A 21,290-nucleotide genomic window follows, 5' to 3' on the forward strand; every position below is an offset into this window, starting at 1 on the left:
TTGCATGTACCGGAAACGGAAGTAGCTAACTCTTCTGAACTTTTCAGTTTTTCGATGGTTAGTGCTATCCGACTTCCTCGAGACGTACCTATCCTAAAACCCTAAATCTTACCATTTAAAATGTCAACTTCAACAGAGAGAGAGAGAACAAATGCAATTTTGATAAACTCCCATTGGGTGAAATACCTCAGTGTGCCATCACAGCAGCAAGATTTGTGACCTGTTGCCACAAGAAAAGGGCAACCAGTGAAGAACAAACACCATTGTAAATACAACCCATATTTATGTTGATTTATTTTCATTTTTTTCTTTAACTGTTTGCACGTCGTTACAACACTGTATATAGACATATGACATGTCTCTATTATTTTGGAACTTGTGAGTGTAATATTTACTGTTAACTCTGTTGTTTATTTCACTTTTGTTTATCCATTTAATTTGCTTTGGCAATGAAAACACATGTTTCCCATGCAAATAAATCCCTTTGAATTGAGAGCGAGAGGCCCAACTCAGCGGAAAATCTGTCTCCCTCCAGCAGGTGGAGTTTTTTCGCACACGAAGCAGAGAGTTTTTGTATGGAGTTCTATGAGAGAGTGTTGAATTTGGTGAACAAAAACATTTATGGCTTATTTGCTATGTGAGGTTTATTTAATTAAATAGACGTTTCGTAATGCTTAAATTGTTACGAGTGTACTGATATAAGGTGGACACGTGACATCCCGGCATATTTGAGAAAAACACTTTATCGGAGTTGTCTGGAGATTGATATGCACATTCATGGCATGAGGCTAGTAGCATAGCATCTCTCTCAATTTAATACATAAGGGATAATGAAAGTGGTGGAACTAACCTTCCACGGAGTTGTATTATTTTCCTGAGTATGTATAACCCCGATTTGATTATCCATTTTATACCATGGCTATAATTTAGCCACATTTGCTGATAGAAATGTGTTCAACATCCACTGAAGTAGCTAGCATTTTTACTAGATAGCTACAGTTGTTGTCTTGGTAACGAAACAAATTTGCTAGTTTAGCTAACCAAAACATCACTCCGAGTTTGCTTTTATGAAAATCGAATTCAACAGTGGCAAGAAGGTTTTCAATTTGACTTTTGCTTTCAAATGCAGTTCAAACAACATGTGGGAATGAACTATAGCCATTGAATTCTACTGTGCTGATGTACTGTGTGTTATACGGAAATAATGCGCGTTCTGGAATTCCCTTAAAGCCAATCAGAAACAACTATTCAACAATGCCATGGTATGAATGCAGTTGGTCAACAACCCTCATCATATATTTCAAAAAGGATTACAGTAATGAGATGTATCCACCAATCCAAATATAAGTATATATATATCCAAGTATAAGCGGGAGCTAGAAAGCCCGACATACCGCTATGTGGACAACGACTCTCCCATTGCTAGGGTGGAGAGACATGTAGTATCTTGTCAGTTTATCCAAACATTTTTAATTCAATGGGGACGTTCCAAGGATCCCTAATAGCACGCACTGTTTTTCGTCAGCTGAAACTACATTAATTAGATCATTAATTGGTTGAACTAAAATGTATTATTGATTATTTAAATGTGGATGCTTTCTATCTTCAGAAAATACATAATATCATTCCGTATAATGACCGTAGTTGATCATACGTCAGGGGTCAAAGCGTTATGGAGTTCAAAGGTCAGAAGAAAAAGCGCTCGCTTCGCTGATGGTCGGAGAATTGGACTTAAAAAAGGTATAAACGCGTTATTTGAGCTTATCATTTAATTAATATATTAACGTATGTGAAAAATACGGTTGTTGTTTGGATGGCTACACTCACTCCTTTCAATAATCTGTGGTTGGAGACGGTCTTGTCTTATTCAATTATTTAAGGAAACCTATTTGGGTAGCATGCTATATGCGAACGAGCAGCTAGCTAAGTTAAGTTACAGGAAGCCCCCTAGGGCCGTCGTGTCAACTAAAGATCCGAGCCAAAGATAGTAAGCAACGCTTTCAGGACAGCCTAGAGCGAGGAAGTTATTTGTCTAGTGACTTGAGCAGCTCACAATCCTATTAGGATAACGTTATTTGTTCAATTGTCCCTTTTCCTTCACAGAATAGTCCTGTAGGTACGCTAACCAGTTAAAAAACATGGCTGAGTTGCTTCTGGATTCAAGTATCCGAATATGGGTGGTTTTACCAATTGTATTGATTACATTTTGCGTTGGAATTATCCGTCACTATGTCACCCAACTCCTGCAAAGTGACAAAAAAGTTGATCTGGAACAGGTGTCAGACAGGTGAGTTAACTGACTGAAATACTGTTTTCCCATGGTATGAGAAACTTTAGGCAAACTGTTGTAATCATGATGACTAAATGTCAGCTTATTGCTTACTATAACCTTAAATTGACTTTTGCAGCCAAGTCCTTCTGCGTAGCCGCATCTTAAGAGAAAATGGAAAGTATATCCCTAAACAAGTAAGATTTGCATAATATTTTTTATATTCTGAAATGTTCTATTCCTAGTGTGTGTTAGAGAATAAATGTATATATATATTTTTTTGTAGTCATTTAACATGCGAAAGCAATATTTCAATGATGCGGAGACTGGGTTCTTCAAGAAGGTCAAGCGAAAGGTGACTCCCAAAAACCCAATGACTGGTGAGTCAATCTAACTATTTGTGTTCTTCCCACGTTGACAGTCTATTTTAGTTCCATTCTTATAAATGAGATTAGCAACACATTTTCTCACTCTGAGATGCATTAAAATGTGGTAAAAAAAAATTTTTTTTTTACTGCTGTGCTACACACAATTATTCAACAATGCTTCCTTTTTCAGATACCAGCATGCTGACTGACATGATGAAGGGAAATCTGACCAATGTACTTCCCATGATTGTGATTGGAGGATGGATCAACTGGGCATTCTCTGGCTTTGTCATCAGTAAGTTCAGCCTGTTAGGGACATTGACTGCCCTGCATAACTCATGTTAGATGTTGAACTTGCAAAATTGGTCCAATAATTAGATAATATACAGTAATCCTGAATTGTTTGCAATATAATTACACCACAGCCACTTACAATTGTATTGAAGTGGTATTGAACACTGTTAATAATAGTTTTTCCCCCCCACAGCTAAGGTTCCCTTTCCTCTGACATTGAGATTCAAACCAATGTTGCAGCGTGGAATTGAACTGTTGTCTCTTGATGCATCCTGGTACTGTATTCCATTCATTCAGTTGTCTGTTGTTTTCAACCAGCCTTTTAATTACACCAGCAAAGCAAAAATAGAAACATACTTTTTAAATGTGTAAATTGATCAAGTCATTTTGCATAGAGTTGTATGGTAGGAATTATCCAATTGCATTCTTGTCAAGACAATCTTTAGGATGTGATTCAGTAGATTATTTTATTTGTAATTGTTTCTAGGGTGAGCTCAGCCTCTTGGTATTTCCTTAATGTTTTTGGACTGAGGAGTATGTACAGCCTCATTCTTGGACAGGACAATGGTAAGCTGATAATGCCAAGTCTTTGCCGTTTTCACAGTGTATATGTTTAACAAGAAAACAGAAGAATACATGTTGGAACAACTCGTTTTAGAACTCTGTTAACAGAATACTGTATCTACCTCGTGAATGCATTTCAGAGTTGTTTACTGTACTTGTCCCAGTTGCAACCCAACTGAGGTACGATGTGGCGGGCACATTTTCGTATTACATGATGACTGTTGGTCTTGTGTTCCAGCTGCGGATCAGTCGAGGATCATGCAGGATCAGATGACTGGCGCTGCCATGGCCATGCCGCCTGATCCTAACAAGGCCTTTAAGGTGAGAAACAAGCAGCCTTGATGTCAGTCTAGTCATTAGCTAGCTGTACGTGGACGATCACCGTCAATCATTAAGCTTTAATGTCTGACGATCACCGTCAATCATTAAGCTTTAATGTCGAGTCTTGCTAATATACTTTCATCTAAAGTCATGAGGATATGGTTTTGTTCTATCCTGGGGCAATTAGTTATTGTGTGATGATGGACTTCAATCAAAGACATTGTTGGAGCCAGTTTTTGTACTAGTAGGGGTTTTCTTTTTTAAGCCTGTCTCCCTTGTTCTTTCAGAGTGAATGGGAGGCGTTGGAGATTGTGGAGCACAAATGGGCCCTGGAGAACGTTGAGGAGGAGCTGATGTCTCGAGATCTGAACTTTTGTGGAATCTTCAGTCAAGAGATAAAAGCCACAATGTTCTAATGAGGTTATTGACTTAACTGCTGCTGTAGAGCCAGCCAGTTTCTGTGATACAGTGTATCATCAGGGTTCTCTGAGGCAGTTGTATAAAAAATGTCTTAAATATGATTGTGATACCTAAACAGTATATTTTTGGCTCAAGGCAATAAAAAAACAATAGAAAGGCAAACATATTTAACCTCTGACATTAATTTAATGACAACTAATGCCTATTTGTTTCGTTGTGTGAAAATAGTGTAAGTTGAATGTAAATTATGCATGTTCTCAGCTTAGTTTTATTGTTGCCTTGCAATTTTTCACTATTACGCCTTACTGTTAACTGATTTCATTCTGCATTCAAATATCAGCGCATCACACAGATGTATTATTTGTAGAAAATAGTTTGGTTGTGTTGATTCATTTCAGACATGCTTCTCTGCACATTTCTGAAATGGCTTGTTCTCTTTGTGTGTGTGAACCAAGGCCTCATCTCTGATATTGTCTGCATTGCTTGTGTTTGTTTAAGTTGTAAGGTTCTTAGGAGTAAAAAAAAAAGTTTTTTTTCTTCAGCTATTCTGTGCCTGCGGGGTCTCTTTCAGAGGTGAACTGGTGTTACATGATGAGCTCCCAATACCACTTAAGCATTTTTTTAACATGCAAAATCTTGCCAAAACATCCGCTTTGGCTGTACTGTATAATTGAATGAGATGTAGCCAGCCTGTCCATTGGAGCTGATGTTTTTGTATCTGTGCCAGAAGAGGTGGTGATTATGGGGAGGTGAGGATGTATTGGAAATATACCATCTGCTTGGCTGTGGAGATTTAGAAATAAATAATCTGCAGATCTGAAGGCTCACTCGTAGTGTATGTTTCATCAATTACGTGGAATACCTGATCTCTGTAGGAAAAGCAATGCGTAGCATGTGTGGTACATCTGAGGACTGCATAATTAGATGTTTAGCCATGTCATCCTGAGGATGAAGTATTATACACATACAATGTATAAGAATGAATCAGCCATTGTATTTTATTTCACATACTCATCGCAAAGTAGCAACTTCACTGCATTGTGTCAAAGTAACATTGGGACAGAAGGGGAAGATGATGTTGGTGTGAAATGCCCATTTTCATTAAGGTATGAATATGAAAACTTCCTTATGTAAAAAAGTTTCTCGTATAAGAAAGTGGGTACAGTATTCAGTGCACTGCAACATCCTAAATATGGACATTCATGTATCGTACTGGACGTTTAGTTCTGGAGGACCAAGGAATATGTTTGGGATGGCAGCTTGGCCTCTTCCAGATCACTCAGAAAACACTATAAACTACCTTGGAGAGAGCCTCTGTTCCCACTAAAAGCCCAGACATTTACTGCAGCATCACCAATCGCGTGTTGATACAAGAATATAATCATTGCAGTCACTCCATTGTACAAAATGGCTTTATGTTTTGAACAGCAATTTCAGACCAAACGGGTGTTGGTGAATAAGATAATTGTGTAGTCAGGCTGGCTGGCATTAACCTTGTGTGTGCCTGAACATATTGTACCAATGTGATTGACAAACAAAAATATGAAGATTGACCTTTTACAGGTTTTTAGGCAGTATAATGGCCTTCCGCTCCAGTTTCTATAAACTGCATATTGACAACTACATACTGCATATTGCTCTCTCAGGAAAATAATGAACATCCCAAACTGAGCAGGCCTTACCATTCAGAGCATGGCCACAGCCCAATCTAAACGACATCTCTAAAGAAGGGCTCGAGTTAACCAGCTCTCACAGCCACCTTCGATCGGATTGTAAACCCCGATCATTTACTGGTAAAAAAGATAAGGAAAGCCAGGATGTCATGTAAAAGTGTAAAATCTACCTCATGCCTACTGGCTATAGTAATCATTTATTAATATCAAAAGATGAGTATACAATAAAATATTTAATCTATTAACAAAGTCAATTAATTCACCCCATCCGTGTCTCTGAATCAGATGACCAAAGACAAAACATTTATTACAATAGAAAAATACTGTACAGATGCGCTTTAAAAAATCATTTTAGAGCTCTCTATCCATTGCTCGTCATTAAGAAATTGCACAGAATAAAATTAAACTAATATCTAATTTTAAAGAATATCTAATTTTTCCGATTTATTTGCTTCTACTAAAAGAGTACAAATGATATTTGAATCCGAAAAATATGCATCTGTTTATGTCCTGCACCAGAGATTCTATCTCAAAATCACTGTTGACAGTGGAAAACTAATCCTAACTAGAAATATCTCCATGAGCACCAAGAGGCCCAATTTATGTGTCTGATAATTCAATGAAAAACAAATAATGGATCGCAAGAGAAAATATACAATGCCTCCAACGGTATTCAAAGTGTCTGCTTCTAATACTATGGTTTTCTTCACCTTTATGTTCCATATAAATCACATTGCAATGTTCCGGTTAATGCAGTTCTTGATATAAAGAAAACAGAGTAATAGGAGAATGTAATCTAATTTTAAAATCAGGAGTTAACTCAAAACCAGGTTATCTATGCTGTTAAAGTGTAAATCCACACACACAAAAAAAAAACTATCTTAGGTGTATTTTTCAATAGTACACTGTTGACAGTCACAACATGTTTTCCATGTCAGCAGTCAAGTTAAGATATTGGACATTCAAGAAGCAAAGGGTCACTGACCACATCATCATGATGATGCATTTTGCTGTATCAACAGCGGACTAATGGAAAAATAACAAAAGATAGCTTTTGAGTGGATTTTCCCTTATGATCTGAATATCAAATCATTTCTGTGTAACAATTAAGTACCTTACTGTGATTTAATATATATGTTTTTTTTAATGGGGGGCGGGGCGAGGTCAAATCATGATGTCAGTGATCTTCAAGTCAGACAGTCGGAGTTCTAGAAAGATGCCACAGTTTCCGATTTGGAATTCCGAGGTGGATGGCTGTTAAACTATTTTGACCAGTCAGTTTTTCTTTTTCTTCTCATAGTTCTCAGTTGTCTTGAAGGCACTGAAGTCAGATATTTCTGAGTTGTATTGAATGAGGCATAATTGGAGGGATATGTATCCTGAAAACTAGCCGTTATTGGTAGGGAGGTTTGAAACTGTTATCGGTCTAACTTATAACGCCTGGTGATGTCACAAGACATGCCAAAACTCCACCCATGGAAATCAAGCTGAAATTCAGGTCTTCTTTTCAAAATAGCTTACACCAAAAGGGCATAATTTTCACAATTTCACAGTATTATTCCAACGTCATAATGGAGGAAATATATAAAACACAGGAAATCAAGTTTGACTGCACTGGGCTTTTAACCTCATACATTGTGATTTACCTTCTAGAGCAAAATGCGTTCAAATCTATTCAAACAGCCTCAAGGAAATCTGCCTCGATTTCAGCTCAATTAAGAAGCACAGCAGTGGATCAAAGTTAGAGGTCATCTTTCCAGCAGTGCATCACAGTACAGATAGATAGTGGTGCACAGATATTCACAATTCATAGGTCTTGAATCATCTAAATTATGATTGACTATATCCAATCACTAAGAGGTCCATTTGGCATCAGCATAGACAGACACTGCATACCTTAATCTGATTAAGCAATGACAGATTTCATCATTCAATGTTCTACTATATTGGTGTCCCCAGATTTACTCAATAATCTAAAAAAAAAAAAAAAAAAGAATAAATTGTATTCCTCACTCTTCTCCACCGGCCTGAGAATCTAGCCTCTCACTCCTTGATCAATGCAGAACAGAGGAAGAAGGTTCAAGTTTTTTTGGAATAGAAAAGAAATAAAACAATACAAAATCAAAAAGCCCCATCAACTCAGGAAAACATAAACAAAAAAACAAATCTGCTTCAGTCTGTTTCCATGTTGACACAGGGAGTGGCTCCCTCCATCCCATCATGTTTGGGGGAAGTGACATCATTAGCAGGCTGGGTGGGAGAGGAGCTGTCCAAGGGGGCGGGTAAGGTGGGCTGGCGAATCTTATCTTGTCGGTGGTAGAACAGGAGGTAGGCAGCATTGGTCTAGAAGGGGAGGGTAATAGGCAAAGGAGGGGAGATCATGACATTGCAAGACAACAAAAATTAATAAATAATTATCAGCTGTCCTTTAGCTAAACTTACCACAATTTGTTCCTCCCTTGCATATGTCACCTTGCTGTCATCAAAGTAATACCATTGTCCGTTGTCTTTGTTCCGGGCATAACTGGTGTCTGTCGAGAGAGGAGAGAAATGTTAAACACTGCCTTGAAGGCATATATCAAATTATGACATACAAAAGCAGCGTCTCACAATGTCCATCTCTGAGTCCGCCGTAGTGGTTGGATACTGCGATCAGATCATATCGGCTGGGCGGCTCTCCGTTTGCACCGGTCTTCCTCAGCAGACAACCTGAAAAGTCGAGGTGTCTGCAATAAAGAGCAATAGGGTTGGATTAGGATAGCTCCTCTCAACACTAATAACTCTGTAGTGGCTTAGAGTTTACACTAGTCACACTGACATCCTCCCCACTTAAAACCATGTGGACAGAATGTTTATTATTATACTGAACAAAACTATAAATACAACAATGATTTTATTGAGTTACAGTTAATATAGGGAAATCAGTCAAGTGAAATAAATTCATTAGGCCGTAATCTATGGATTTCATGACATGATAGGGGCACAGCCATGGGTGGGCCTGGGAGGGGGAAAGCATAGGCCCACCCACTGGGGAGCCAGGCCCAGCCAATCAGAATGAGTTTTTCCCCCCACAGGAAGGGCTTTATTATAGATAGAAATACTCCTCAGTTCCATCAGCTGTCTGGGTGGCTGGTCTCAGACGATCCCACAGGTGATGAATCCGAATGTGGAGGTCCTGGGCTGGGGTGGTTACTCATTGTCTGCAGTTGGGAGGCCGGGTGGACGTACTGCCAAATTCTCTAAACGAGGTTGGAGGCGGCTTATGGTATGGTAGAGAAATTATCATAAAATTCTCTGGGAACAGCTCTGGTGGACATAACTGCAGTCAGCATGCCAATTGCACGCTCCCTCAAAACCTGAGACATCTGTGGCATTGTGTTGTGTGACAAAACTGCACATTGTAGAGTGGCCTTTTATGGTCACAATGTGCACCTGTGTAATGATCATGCTGTTTAATCAGCTTCTTGATATGCCAAACCTGTCAAGTGGATGGATTATCTTGGCTGAGGAGAATTGCTGATTAACAGGGGTGTAAGCAAATTTGTGCACAGAATTATAGAGAAATAAACTTACTGTGTGTATGAAAAAGCACATTTTATTTCAGCTCATGAAACATGGGACCAACACTTTGCATGTTGCATTTATATTTATGTTCAGTGTAGAAGACACAGACAGGAAGTAACTAACCTGAGAGGGAAGTCAACGATGATGTCCAGCTTCTCCCTGGAGTACTTGGTGTAAGAGAAGCGCTTCAGGTGGATGATGAGAACCTCCGGCAGTGACCACAGGTCCAGTTTCTTAGTGGCCAGTTGGTGTTTCTTACACATTGGGCAGTACCTGCAGAAAACACATGCAACACATGTTTAGAAGACCATTGCACACAAATCACAACAGTATTTAGCAGTAAGTTGTAATATGTTACTGATGTAAAAAATATTAAGTCTACATCTTTTTCTGGGAAAACGGACATTTTAACTCTGTCTAACAAGAATGCTGCTGAATATCGATAGATACTGTAGATGGATAGATCCTATTTATTTAACTAACTTAGATAAATACTATAGTATCTACCTACAGTAGATATCTATAGTATCTAAGTTAAAGTTAAATAAAGGTTAAATAAAATCTACAGTATAGAGTAAATAGATACTGTAGATTATATATAAATACTTTTAATAGATCGATAGTGTAGTGTAGATATAGATACTGTACATAGATAAATACAGTAGATAGCTAGATACATACTGTAGATAGATAGAAATATAGATACTGTAAAGCTCTAGGAAGAGTCTTGGTGGTTCCAAACTTCTTCCGTTTTAAGAATGATGGAGGCCACTGTGTTCTTGGGGATCTTCAATGTTGCAGAAATGTTTTCGTACCCTTCCTCAGATCTATGCCTCAACACAATCCTGTCTCGGATCTCTACAGACAATTCCTTCAACCTCATGGCTTGGTTTTTGCTCTGACATTCACTGTTAACTGTGGGACCTTATATAGACAGGTGTGTGCTTTTCCAAATCATGTCCAATCAATTGAATTTACCTCAGGTAGACTTCAATCAAGTTGAAGAAACATCAAGCATGATCAAAGGAAACAGGATGCACCTGAGCTCAATTTTGAGTCTCATCACAAAGGGTCTGAAAACGTATGTCATTTTTATTTTATTTTTTTAACAGTTTTTGCTTTGTCATTATGAGGTATTGTGTGTAGATTGCTGAGGATTTTATTTTGTATTTAATCAATGTTACAATAAGGCTGTAACGTAATAAAATGTGGAAAATGTCAAGGGGCCTGAATAGTTTACAATTGCACAGGAGGACAGATAGGGTAGGATAGATAGAAATAACAGGTGTGGGGCAGTAGTACCAAGGGTTTTCTTCCTCCAGGGTCTCCACAGTGGTGAAGAGCTCAATGCACTCCTGCAGCTGCACTGTGGTCTGCTGGTGAGGAACCTCCATGCTTTGGTGTTTCACATACTTCTGCGGATGGAAGGAGTTTTGGAGTTAGCTAAATGACCAGCAAGCAGGCCCAAACACATTTAACACCTTCACACTTTAATAACACATATACTGTAAAGCATTATTCACACATACCTCTGCCTCATTCTCGTTGTAGTATTTCTTCTTCATGTCAGGATCCCAGTCCATGGCTACATATGGTTGAGCTGTGAAAGAGATACAGTAATATCACATCAAATGTCCAGCTACTAAGCTCCAAAACAAAGGAAAAGTACACTACGTGGCCAAATGTATGTGGACACCTGCTTGTCGAACATCTCATTCCAAAATCATGGACATCAATATGGAGTTGGTCCTCCATTCGCTGCAGTAACAGCCTCCACTCTTCTGGGAAGGCTTTCCACTAGATGTTGGAACATTGCTGCTGTAACAGCCTCCACTCTTCTGGGAAGGCTCTCCACTAGATGTTGGAACATTGCTGCTATAACAGCCTCCACTCTTCTGGGAAGGCTCTCCACTAGATGTTGGAACATTGCTGCTATAACAGCCTCCACTCTTCTGGGAAGGCTTTCCACTAGATGTTGGAACATTGCTGCTGTAACAGCCTCCACTCTTCTGGGAAGGCTTTCCACTAGATGTTGGAACATTGCTGCTATAACAGCCTCTACTCTTCTGGGAAGGCTTTCCACTAGATTTGGAACATTGCTGCTGTAACAGCCTCTACTCTTCTGGGAAGGCTTTCCACTAGATGTTGGAACATTGCTGCTGTAACAGCCTCCACTCTTCTGGGAAGGCTTTCCACTAGATGTTGGAACATTGCTGCTGTAACAGCCTCCACTCTTCTGGGAAGGCTCTCCACTAGATGTTGGAACATTGTTGCTGTAACAGCCTCCACTCTTCTGGGAAGGCTCTCCACTAGATGTTGGAACATTGCTGCTGTAACAGCCTCCACTCTTCTGGGAAGGCTTTCCACTAGATGTTGGAACATTGCTGCTGTAACAGCCTCCACTCTTCTGGGAAGGCTCTCCACTAGATGTTGGAACATTGCTGCTGTAACAGCCTCCACTCTTCTGGGAAGGCTCTCCACTAGATGTTGGAACATTGCTGCTGTAACAGCCTCCACTCTTCTGGGAAGGCTTTCCACTAGATGTTGGAACATCGCTGCGGGGGACTACTGCCACAGGAGCATTAGTGATGTTGGGCGATTAGGCCTGGCTCGCAGTATGTGTTCCAATTCATCCTAAAGGTGTTTGATGGGGTTGAGGTCAGGGCTCTGTGCAGGCCAGTCAAGTTCTTCCACACCAATCTCAACAAACCATTTCTGTATGGACCTCGGTTTGTTGGGCGGCAGGTAGCCTTGTGGGTAGAGTGTTGGGTCAGTTACCGAAAGGCTGCTGGATCGAATCCCCGAGCTCACAAGGTAAAAATCTGTCGTTCTGCCCCTGAACAAGATAGTTAACCCACTGTTCCACGGTAGGCCGTACATAAGAATTTGTTCTTAACTGAATTGCATAGTTAAATAAAGGTTACATTTAAAAATGTAAAAATTATCTACAAAGCTGGAAGCATAGAATGGTCTAGAATGTCATTGTATGTAGCATTAAGATTTCCCTTCACTGGAACTAAATGTGGCCTGGCCCGAACCATGAAAAACAGCCCAGACCATTATTCCTCCTCCACCAAAAATGACAGTTGGCACTATGCATTGGGGCAAGTAGCGTTCTCCTGGCATCCACCAAACCCAGATTTGTCCGTCGTACCGCTAGATGGTGAAGAGTGATTCATCACTCCAGACAATGCGTTTCCACTGCTCCAGAGTCCAATGGTGGTGAGTATTACACCACTCCAGCCAACGATTGGCATTGCACATCTTAGGCTTGTGTGTAGCTGTTCGGCCATGAAAACCCATTTCATGAAGCTCCCGACGAACAGTTCTTGTGCGGACGTTGCTTCCAGAGACAGTTTGGAACTCGGTGGTGATGTTGCAACCGAGGACAAACAATTTTTACGCGATATGCACTTCAGTGGTCCTGTTCTGTGAGCTTATGTGGCCTACCACTTTGCGGCTGAGCCGTTGTGGCTCCTAGACATTTCCACTACAAAATAACAGCACGTACAGTTGAACGGGGCAGCTCTTGCAGGGCAGAAATTTGACAAACTGACTTGTTGGAAAGGTGGCATTCTATGGCGGTGCCACATTGAAAGTCACTGAGCTCTTCATAAGGCCATTCTACTGCTAATGTTTGTCTATGGAGATTGCATGGCAGTGTGCTCGATTTTATACACCTGTCAGCAATGGGTGTGGCTAAAATAGCTGAATCCACTAATTTAAAGGAGTGTCCACACACTGCTGTATAGACAGTGTATATGAGCCTAGCTACAGGAGTGACAAAGCAGTTGGCAGTGTGAAAGTGATGTCTGAGACTCACAGCTAAAAGAGAAGGCACTGCCGTCCTGTCCCATGCCTCTCTCTGTGGTGCCATTGGAATTGACCGCCTGGATGGAGAAGAGCAGCTTCCTCCGTCTGGCCTCGCAGCCCTTTCTCTTTGCCTGCCTCTCGTTGGCCTGTGGCAGGCAGGGGGGGCCCTCACCCCTCTCCTCCTCCTCCTCACATGGCTGCTGCTGGTGGCCTGCACCCTGCTGGCTGTCTGTTGGGCCTGTAGCACTGGCATCAACACTAGCACCACCACTGGCTCCAGCACCACCACTGGCTCCAGCACCACCACTGGCTCCAGCACCACCACTGGCTCCAGCACCACCACTGGCTCCAGCACTGCAGGGTGCCGAGGCACTGCAGGATGCCGAGGCACTGTCCTCTGTGCTGCACCCTGCCCTGACCTCACTGCTGGTCCCCTCGTCAGCTTGTGCCTCTCCTCCAGACTCCTGGGTCTGGTCTGGCTGAGTCTGGGTCACAGCAGGCCCTTGGCCGACACCATCACAACAGTGATCCCTCTTGGAGGGTTCTGGCCTCTCACAGTCATCCTCGCCGTCATCTGTGGAGATAGACATCATTGTGGAGTGGAGACAATAAGTAAAATCGTGAGTTTGTAGAAATCCATTCTGTCCAGCGTATCAATGATTTGCTAAGTGAGAATTTTAGAGCTCAGTTACCGTAGCTGACACCATTGGTCTGGGTCTTGTACAATTCTTCCTCCTCATCGTCATCATCATCTTCACCCTCCTCCTCATCCTCCTCCTCTGAGGGATCTGGTGGTCGGACATACCGCCTGTGGAAACATCACACAGTACAGCATCTTTACAACCAGTTACCACAATCAAACTTGATAAGAACCTCCATTATAAAGCATTGACTCTTTTAGCCGATGCTTGGTCTGTGACAGTAACTCACGCTAGCCGCTGCAGGAAGAGGTGATAGAGGGCGTCACGGCTGCACTGGCCTCGAGGCACGGTCATGAGCAGTGGGTGTCCGAACAGGGACGTCCCGTAGCTGCTGCTCCCCGAGCCGTAGTCCCTGTAGTGGGAGCGCTCCCTCAGGTACAGAGCCAGCACCACCTCATCCCCCTCCTCCTCCACAGAGCCTCTGTTCAGCTCATATCTAGCAGGGAAACACACAGACAGGTGTCAGGGGAGATGCTAACAGGAACAGCCCCAAAAAAGTATGTTTTTGGTGTGGAGGTAAATGCTGTTTTTTTACATACACAAATATGTCATCCCGGTCCAGGATGCAGCTTAGAGACTCATCAGCATGGTACAGCTTATAAAAGCGATGGTTGAACACGTCGGCCACAACCATCTGAAATAGGAAATAAGTAAATGAGAGAAGCACAGGTCAGTATCAACTCAACATTTTATCTAACGAATGACAAAAGAGTTACCAGAGGCTACTGTTTATTTCACAGTGTCTTACTTGATTGGCTGGGATTTTGGTCATTTCCGAGAGAACGGAGCACAGGTCAAACACTTTGCCAGCTTTGGGTACAACCAAGCGATGCTGGTGGGAGAGTAAACAAATAAATCAATACACATGGTCACATATAAAAAGCATGATGTAGGGCCAGCTACAGGAAGATGAATCTTGTACCTGAACAGGTTTGGCCACAGGATCCAGAGAGACGAAGAATACTTCCATAACCCGGTCCTTGCTAACAGGCAGGGGCACGCTCAGGTAGCAGAAGGGGTCAAAGGTGACAGACACTTTGCGGCACTCGGGGCAAACCAGGGTGGACTTGAACAAGCCGTGGAAGGTGTCAACAATCGCGGAGTTGTTTCGTCTCCGGTGGTTACGCCATGCCTCCTCTGCCACTTCCTGAACGTTGAGGTCAAAAGGTGAGTGTGAAAATGCCTTTTAGGTCTACTATAGCTTGCAGAGCCATGGTGGTACAGTATTTTACCATTATTCTCCCTGCCCTCTTTCCACTACATGTTGTTACCTGGTCAGGCCTGCCAGCGGCATCCCTCAGCTCGATGTACTCCTTGTTCTTGACCCGATTGAGATCCTCATGAAGCCCGTCCAGCAGGAAGGAGAGCAGCTCCTGGGAGTCATGCTGCTGGTAGCCCAGAAACTGGGAGGCAAAGTGACCAACCTTGGTCTGGTATGAAAAACAACACGAGGTTCTCAAGGTACGCATGGTAACACCGTGGCATGACAGACTGACAAGCCTTTTTAATTTATTATAAAAGTGTGGGCAGTGTCACACACTGATAACTACCTTGAAGATCCTGGGAACCACAGAGTAGTGCCTCCCCGACCACATCTGTTTGATGACATCAGCGTAGGCCTCTGCGATCTCCCCCTTCATGCCCAGGGGGTTGGTGAAGTTGAGCTCCTCCAGATAGGCATTCCTCAGGAAGTACTCCGTCAGTGGAGGAGTGTTACTGAGACACTGGACAGAGCAGGGAGAGGAACACAATCCATCCATCATAGACCAGGTCCCTGCATTTAGGTACAGCATTGACACATTATGTAGTAATGATGACTTACCTGCAGTGCAGAGTTCATGAAACATGTGTTTCCCAGATTGGTGAGGCCACAGACTCCTGGCTGGCCCCGGTAAGAGTCCTGCTCCTCCACAGAGTTCCTCCTACAAGACAGGGAAGGAGAAACATATCATCTACTGAATAATACAATAAGAAAAAAGGTAGTGTAGACTCCTACAGATACAACACGCTTTCTTATCCGACATATGGGAATCACCATTACCACAAAACTGCGTTGCTACATTAGCAACAGTACATTCTCTAATGACACACTCATAATATTAGCAAAGAAAGAAAAATGGTTAAAAGAAAGAACCCCCACATGATCTGCGGTCTGGAGCTGGGCCAGGTACCATCTGCATTCCTCATCTCCATGATCACCGTCTGCAATGCAGGCAGGACATGTTACAACACAGCTGCCATTGAAACACACTACCACTGTATCTCAGCGCTGACAGCCAGGGGAGCAGGTAGGTGTGGGGAGGGGTGGGATGAGGGGGAGCGCTGACAGCCAGGGGAGCAGGTAGGTGTGGGGAGGAGTGGGATGAGGGGCGGAGCGCTGACAGCCAGGGGAGCAGGTAGGTTTGGGGAGGAGTGGGATGAGGGGCGGAGCGCTGACAGCCAGGGGAGCAGGTAGGTGTGGGGAGGGGTGGGATGAGGGGCGGAGCGCTGACAGCCAGGGGAGCAGGTAGGTGTGGGGTGGGGTGGGATGAGGGGCGGAGTGCTGACAGCCAGGGGAGCAGGTAGGTGTGGGGAGGGGGTGGGATGAGGGGCGGAGCGCTGACAGCCAGGGGAGCAGGTAGGTGTGGGGAGGGGTGGGATGAGGGGCAGAGCGCTGACAGTCTGGGGAGCAGGTAGATGTGGGGAGGGGTGGGATGAGGGGGGGAGCGCTGACAGCCAGGGGAGCAGGTAGGTGTGGGGAGGGGTGGGATGAGGGGCGGAGCGCTGACAGCCAGGGGAGCAGGTAGGTGTGGGGAGGGGTGGGATGAGGGGGGGAGCGCTGACAGCCAGGGGAGCAGGTAGGTGTGGGGAGGGGTGGGATGAGGGGCGGAGTGCTGACAGCCAGGGGAGCAGGTAGGTGTGGGGAGGGGTGGGATGAGGGGCGGAGCGCTGACAGCCAGGGGAGCAGGTAGGTGTGGGGAGGGGTGGGATGAGGGGCAGAGCGCTGACAGTCTGGGGAGCAGGTAGATGTGGGGAGGGGTGGGATGAGGGGGAGCGCTGACAGCCAGGGGAGCAGGTAGGTGTGGGGAGGGGTGGGATGAGGGGCGGAGCGCTGACAGCCAGGGGAGCAGGTAGGTGTGGGGAGGGGTGGGATGAGGGGCGGAGCGCTGACAGCCAGGGGAGCAGGTAGGTGTGGGGAGGGGTGGGATGAGGGGGGGAGCGCTGACAGCCAGGGGAGCAGGTAGGTGTAGGGAGGGGTGGGATGAGGGGCAGAGCGCTGACAGTCTGGGGAGCAGACATACCATGCCAGAGCTGAGGCAGGAGTCGAGGACTCTGACGTGGACATTCCTCAGCCTCTCACAGCTGGTGTCTGAGCTCTTCATCCACAGCCGGGTCTCTGCCCCCTCCACCACATCAAACTGCTTCATCATCACCTTCTGAATCGTATCTGAAGGGGAAAACATGAAAACACATACACACACATATACATATATATATGGTGCACAGTGACTCAACATAGCTACTAACGAATCTTTTGAATGTGTTTCTACTTACGGATGTGATCAGCACGGCTAAACTGTGCCGTCACAACATTTTCCATGTTGCTATGGAGGCACAAGAAGATTTCCACAGGGTAGACCTCAACCTTGACTAGGCTGGGCAGATCCACCACCTGAAACAGACCATGCATTAACAGTCAATGTACTACCTAACACAAATGAAACACTTCAATGGAAGTTGTGTCTTTTCATAGCCATAACATGAGTTAGTACAACATGATATGACCATTGGTTCTGCAGGTTCTCTGCATCTCTGTGACCATTCTATTTTGGGGCAATTCCACATTAAGAGTGACATTTTACAAAAATGTATTTACTTGAAGAACAGTGCCAATGCAAAGTTTGGTCACAGAATGACAGTGTGCTGTCATTTTGTTACCAAACTTTGCATCTTCATTGTTCTTCAATTAAATATGTTTTTCTTTGTAAAATTGTCAGTGGACATTTTTAAAAGTAGTCCTTGTGCATAGAGTTGTATTGTTTGTTTAACTTTGAAATCATTGGTTTTTGTTTGACGTACATTTCATAGTGAAAGATCTGAGTCTCAGTGTCACTGTGGAACTGCCATTTACCTTTCTCTCCAGGGCAGGCTGGACCTCTACCATGCCATACCAGGCCAGAAGCTTCTGCCATGCTTCAGCAGGGATCAACACAAAGTCCTCATTCTCCACCAGACGCTCCTTCAGGTGGTATGAATCCAGTTCTGTGGGGATCATAATCATACGTCTGACTTAATACTGTGTCTTCTGTTGTTACAGGACCTCTTTGTGATGTGACACTCACCCTCAAACAGCTCTGTGTTGTCAATCTGTCCAGGAAAAGAAGAGGAGTTCTGGTCTCCTGTTTCCACATACTCCTTCCACTGCTCATACCATCGCCTCTCCACCAGGTACCTGCATGTGTTAGTTATAGGAACAGCTAAATTGGAGACTTTGTCTGCCGACATTAATTAACCAACAACTCCACATCACATCCCCCTAGACTAGTATTTTATCATTACAGCAATCTCTTTTCTGATTGGGGTGCATTTGGTTTATTTACTGATACAATTCTAGCTATAATGGAAAATTCACAATTGCAGGAATGGATATTTCAAAATTAGGGCAGCTAACCTTTAGCAAATCATGGCTACCTAGCCGAGTGGTCTAATTCCCTTTTTAAATTGAGTTTATTAGGACAAAAAAGCACTTGAATGGTGTTTCATTCCTTCACACAGATTTCCTGGACTTTACATAACCACAACGGTAGCAGGGATCCTTCCTCATCTGGGTGTTATACTGATAAATCCAGTGGTGTAAAGTATTTAAGTAAAAAATACTTTAAGGTACTAAAGTAGTTTTGGGGGGTATCTGTACTTCACTACATTTCTAAATAAAATATACTTTTTAACTCCATACATGTTCCCTGAAACACAAAATTACTTCTTACATTTTGAATGCTTAGCAGGACAGGAAAATGGTCCGATTCACACACTTATCAAGATAACATCCTTACTGCCTCTGATCTGGGGACTCGCTAAACACAACATGCTTTGTTTGTAAATGATGTCTGAGTGTTGGACTGTGCCCCTGACTATCCGTCAATATTATTTTTTTGAATCAAGAAAATCGTCCGGTCTGGTTTGTTTAATAAGGAAAGTGAAATTATTTATACTTTTACTTTTGATACTTTGTATTTATTTACATTTATTTCTGATACTTAAGTGCATTTAAAACCAAATGCGTTGACTTTTACTCAAGTAGTGTTTTACTGGGGGACATTTACTGGAGTCATTTTCTAATAAGATGTCTTTACTTCAACTCAACTATAACAATCGGGTACTTTTCCCACCTCTGAATAAAACGAAACTTTGTTGGCAAAAACGAAAGTACCAGCCAGCTAGCTAGCTAACTTAGATGGCGCTCACTTTCTCAAAATAATAGGGACAACACGGAGTAATCTGCAAGCTTTAGAAAACAAACAGAATGCCAACAATTTGACATTAAACCGAAAGGATTGCAAGATACTAGATAGCTGTCCCTCTCCTAGCTAGCGTAACAGCTAACAGGCGGGCTAGCCTGCTGGCAGTGGAGCTCGCTAATGTAAGCTTGCTTCCTACAGCCAAAACTTTGACATGATATGTCCCAACAGGCTATGTCAGCTGGGAGTCTGGGACGTGATGTTAATCGTAATAATAGTATCACAATCCAACTAACTAGTTGGTTAACCAAACAACTACAGTGAGTTGACATAACGTTAGCTCGCTAGTTTTCCGCATCATGCTCTTCCCTAAAATGCTAACTTGCTAATAACGCAGTGATCAAACGTCATTCCACAAACACCAGCGCATATATTTCAGGCAAGAGTAATAACACACATCTGGCAATTAAAAAATGCCATTATCTAAAGATAATTCTAAATTATGCTGATTACGATATATACCATCTAAGCAACAGCAAAGACATCACTGTCATTATTTGTTGTCGGTACATCAGTGTAGGGTTTAAATTCAGAGTAGAGGGCGGGTTAGTTATAAGTATCTTTAGTCTCACCAAGTATCCCCTGCACGGAGTTCATGTTCCTGAAGTAAAGACTCGATTTCTTTGCGTTGAGTCTCTAATCCAGGAGGTTCTGTAACCGCAGCTGAAGTAGTAGTAGCCATAATAACTCATAAATATCAGAATTCTGCAAGAAAAACACTGAAGTCAACCACCGCATAGATTGTGTGGAGAACCCCTTGGTGAGATGATTCAGGAAGCAGGAAGTATTTTGATGGTGACAACATCCTTGAATGCAAACGTTTTTTGTTTTTTTTGCTTGTGAGTGTTTTCCTTCCAAACAGGTGATATTATATCCAGAGGTCACACGTTCAGTATGTCAAGAATTATGAATCCAATCGGCACTTCATTCTCTAATGTTAGTGTTTTCCATATCTCTCCTTGGGGACGACCAGAATGGTTTATGCTGATCAGTTGAATTAGTTTTATCAGTTTAGGGCAAGAACAAAAACGAGGACCACCTATTGGGCCCATGGGGTTGGGAAACTGTATACCTGTACTAGTGTATCACTCAATGATGTATATAAACCCACAAGTTTATATACATCATGGGAATACCTGACAAGGGAACATTTGTAATGCAGGGTGCCATGTGGCTCAGTTGGTTTAGCATGGCACTTGCAACGCCAGGGTTGTGTTCGATTCTCACCTGAGTCCAGTATGAAAATGAATGTACCAACTACTGTAAGTCGCTCTATATAAGAGTGTTTGCGTAATGACTAAAATGCTAAATATAGTGCAGCTTGAACCAGCCAACCTGTGGTTATGGAGCTCCAGGCCTCTTGATTGTCAGTAATATGCATTCCTACAGGGCGGCTATCATATGCTGTTCTGGTGTAAGATACGTTTTTATAAATTACACATGATTTGTGAAGTGTGGTCAATGGATGATGCTATTGGAGAGAATATCATGGAGGAATGCCATTTTCATAATAGGCACAAGATGGCACTATACACTCATTTGGTAAAAACATTTGTAAGTTAAAACATGACCTATTTCCTCTGTGGTTGAAATATAAGTAACAAGGCTGTTTTTGTATATTCCTAGCCTTCCTTCTTTTAGGGTTCATTCTATGGACATGGTGTAGTTATGATCAGTTGTAAGTGCTGCTTCAGAGTCCGGTCAGAGTTATCTAAAGGTGTTATTTGATTGCATTTGACACAATGAACCCAAACCTATGACTATCGTAGTTACATTAATCTCTAATACCTGCATCCATAATTACA

At 42.8% G+C, this 21,290-nt stretch overlaps 2 protein-coding genes across 2 annotated transcripts; one reads left to right on the forward strand and one right to left on the reverse strand.

Moving 5' to 3' along the window:
* Positions 1-1,634: 1,634 nt before the first annotated feature.
* On the forward strand, positions 1,635-5,063 carry zgc:86609 (ER membrane protein complex subunit 3-like). Its single transcript, XM_064956433.1, has 9 exons — positions 1,635-1,740; positions 2,104-2,287; positions 2,409-2,466; positions 2,556-2,649; positions 2,828-2,932; positions 3,125-3,206; positions 3,419-3,498; positions 3,734-3,816; positions 4,104-5,063. Exons 2-9 carry the CDS (start codon positions 2,139-2,141, stop codon positions 4,230-4,232), a joined length of 780 nt encoding a protein of 259 aa, XP_064812505.1. The 5' UTR covers positions 1,635-1,740; positions 2,104-2,138; the 3' UTR covers positions 4,233-5,063.
* A 1,121-nt stretch (positions 5,064-6,184) lies between these two features.
* usp11 (ubiquitin specific peptidase 11) lies at positions 6,185-20,261 on the reverse strand. Its single transcript, XM_064956432.1, has 21 exons — positions 20,058-20,261; positions 18,310-18,419; positions 18,099-18,229; positions 17,522-17,639; positions 17,269-17,414; positions 16,128-16,189; positions 15,810-15,909; positions 15,538-15,711; positions 15,259-15,417; positions 14,910-15,134; positions 14,736-14,819; positions 14,527-14,621; positions 14,217-14,423; positions 13,979-14,094; positions 13,297-13,860; positions 11,003-11,073; positions 10,776-10,888; positions 9,597-9,746; positions 8,520-8,635; positions 8,352-8,440; positions 6,185-8,252 (listed from the first exon to the last, which is right to left on the reverse strand). Exons 1-21 carry the CDS (start codon positions 20,165-20,167, stop codon positions 8,082-8,084), a joined length of 3,111 nt encoding a protein of 1,036 aa, XP_064812504.1. The 5' UTR covers positions 20,168-20,261; the 3' UTR covers positions 6,185-8,081.
* Positions 20,262-21,290: the final 1,029 nt, after the last annotated feature.

This window comes from Oncorhynchus masou, chromosome 33 (genome assembly GCF_036934945.1).
Source record: "Oncorhynchus masou masou isolate Uvic2021 chromosome 33, UVic_Omas_1.1, whole genome shotgun sequence".
NCBI lineage: Eukaryota > Metazoa > Chordata > Actinopteri > Salmoniformes > Salmonidae > Oncorhynchus > Oncorhynchus masou.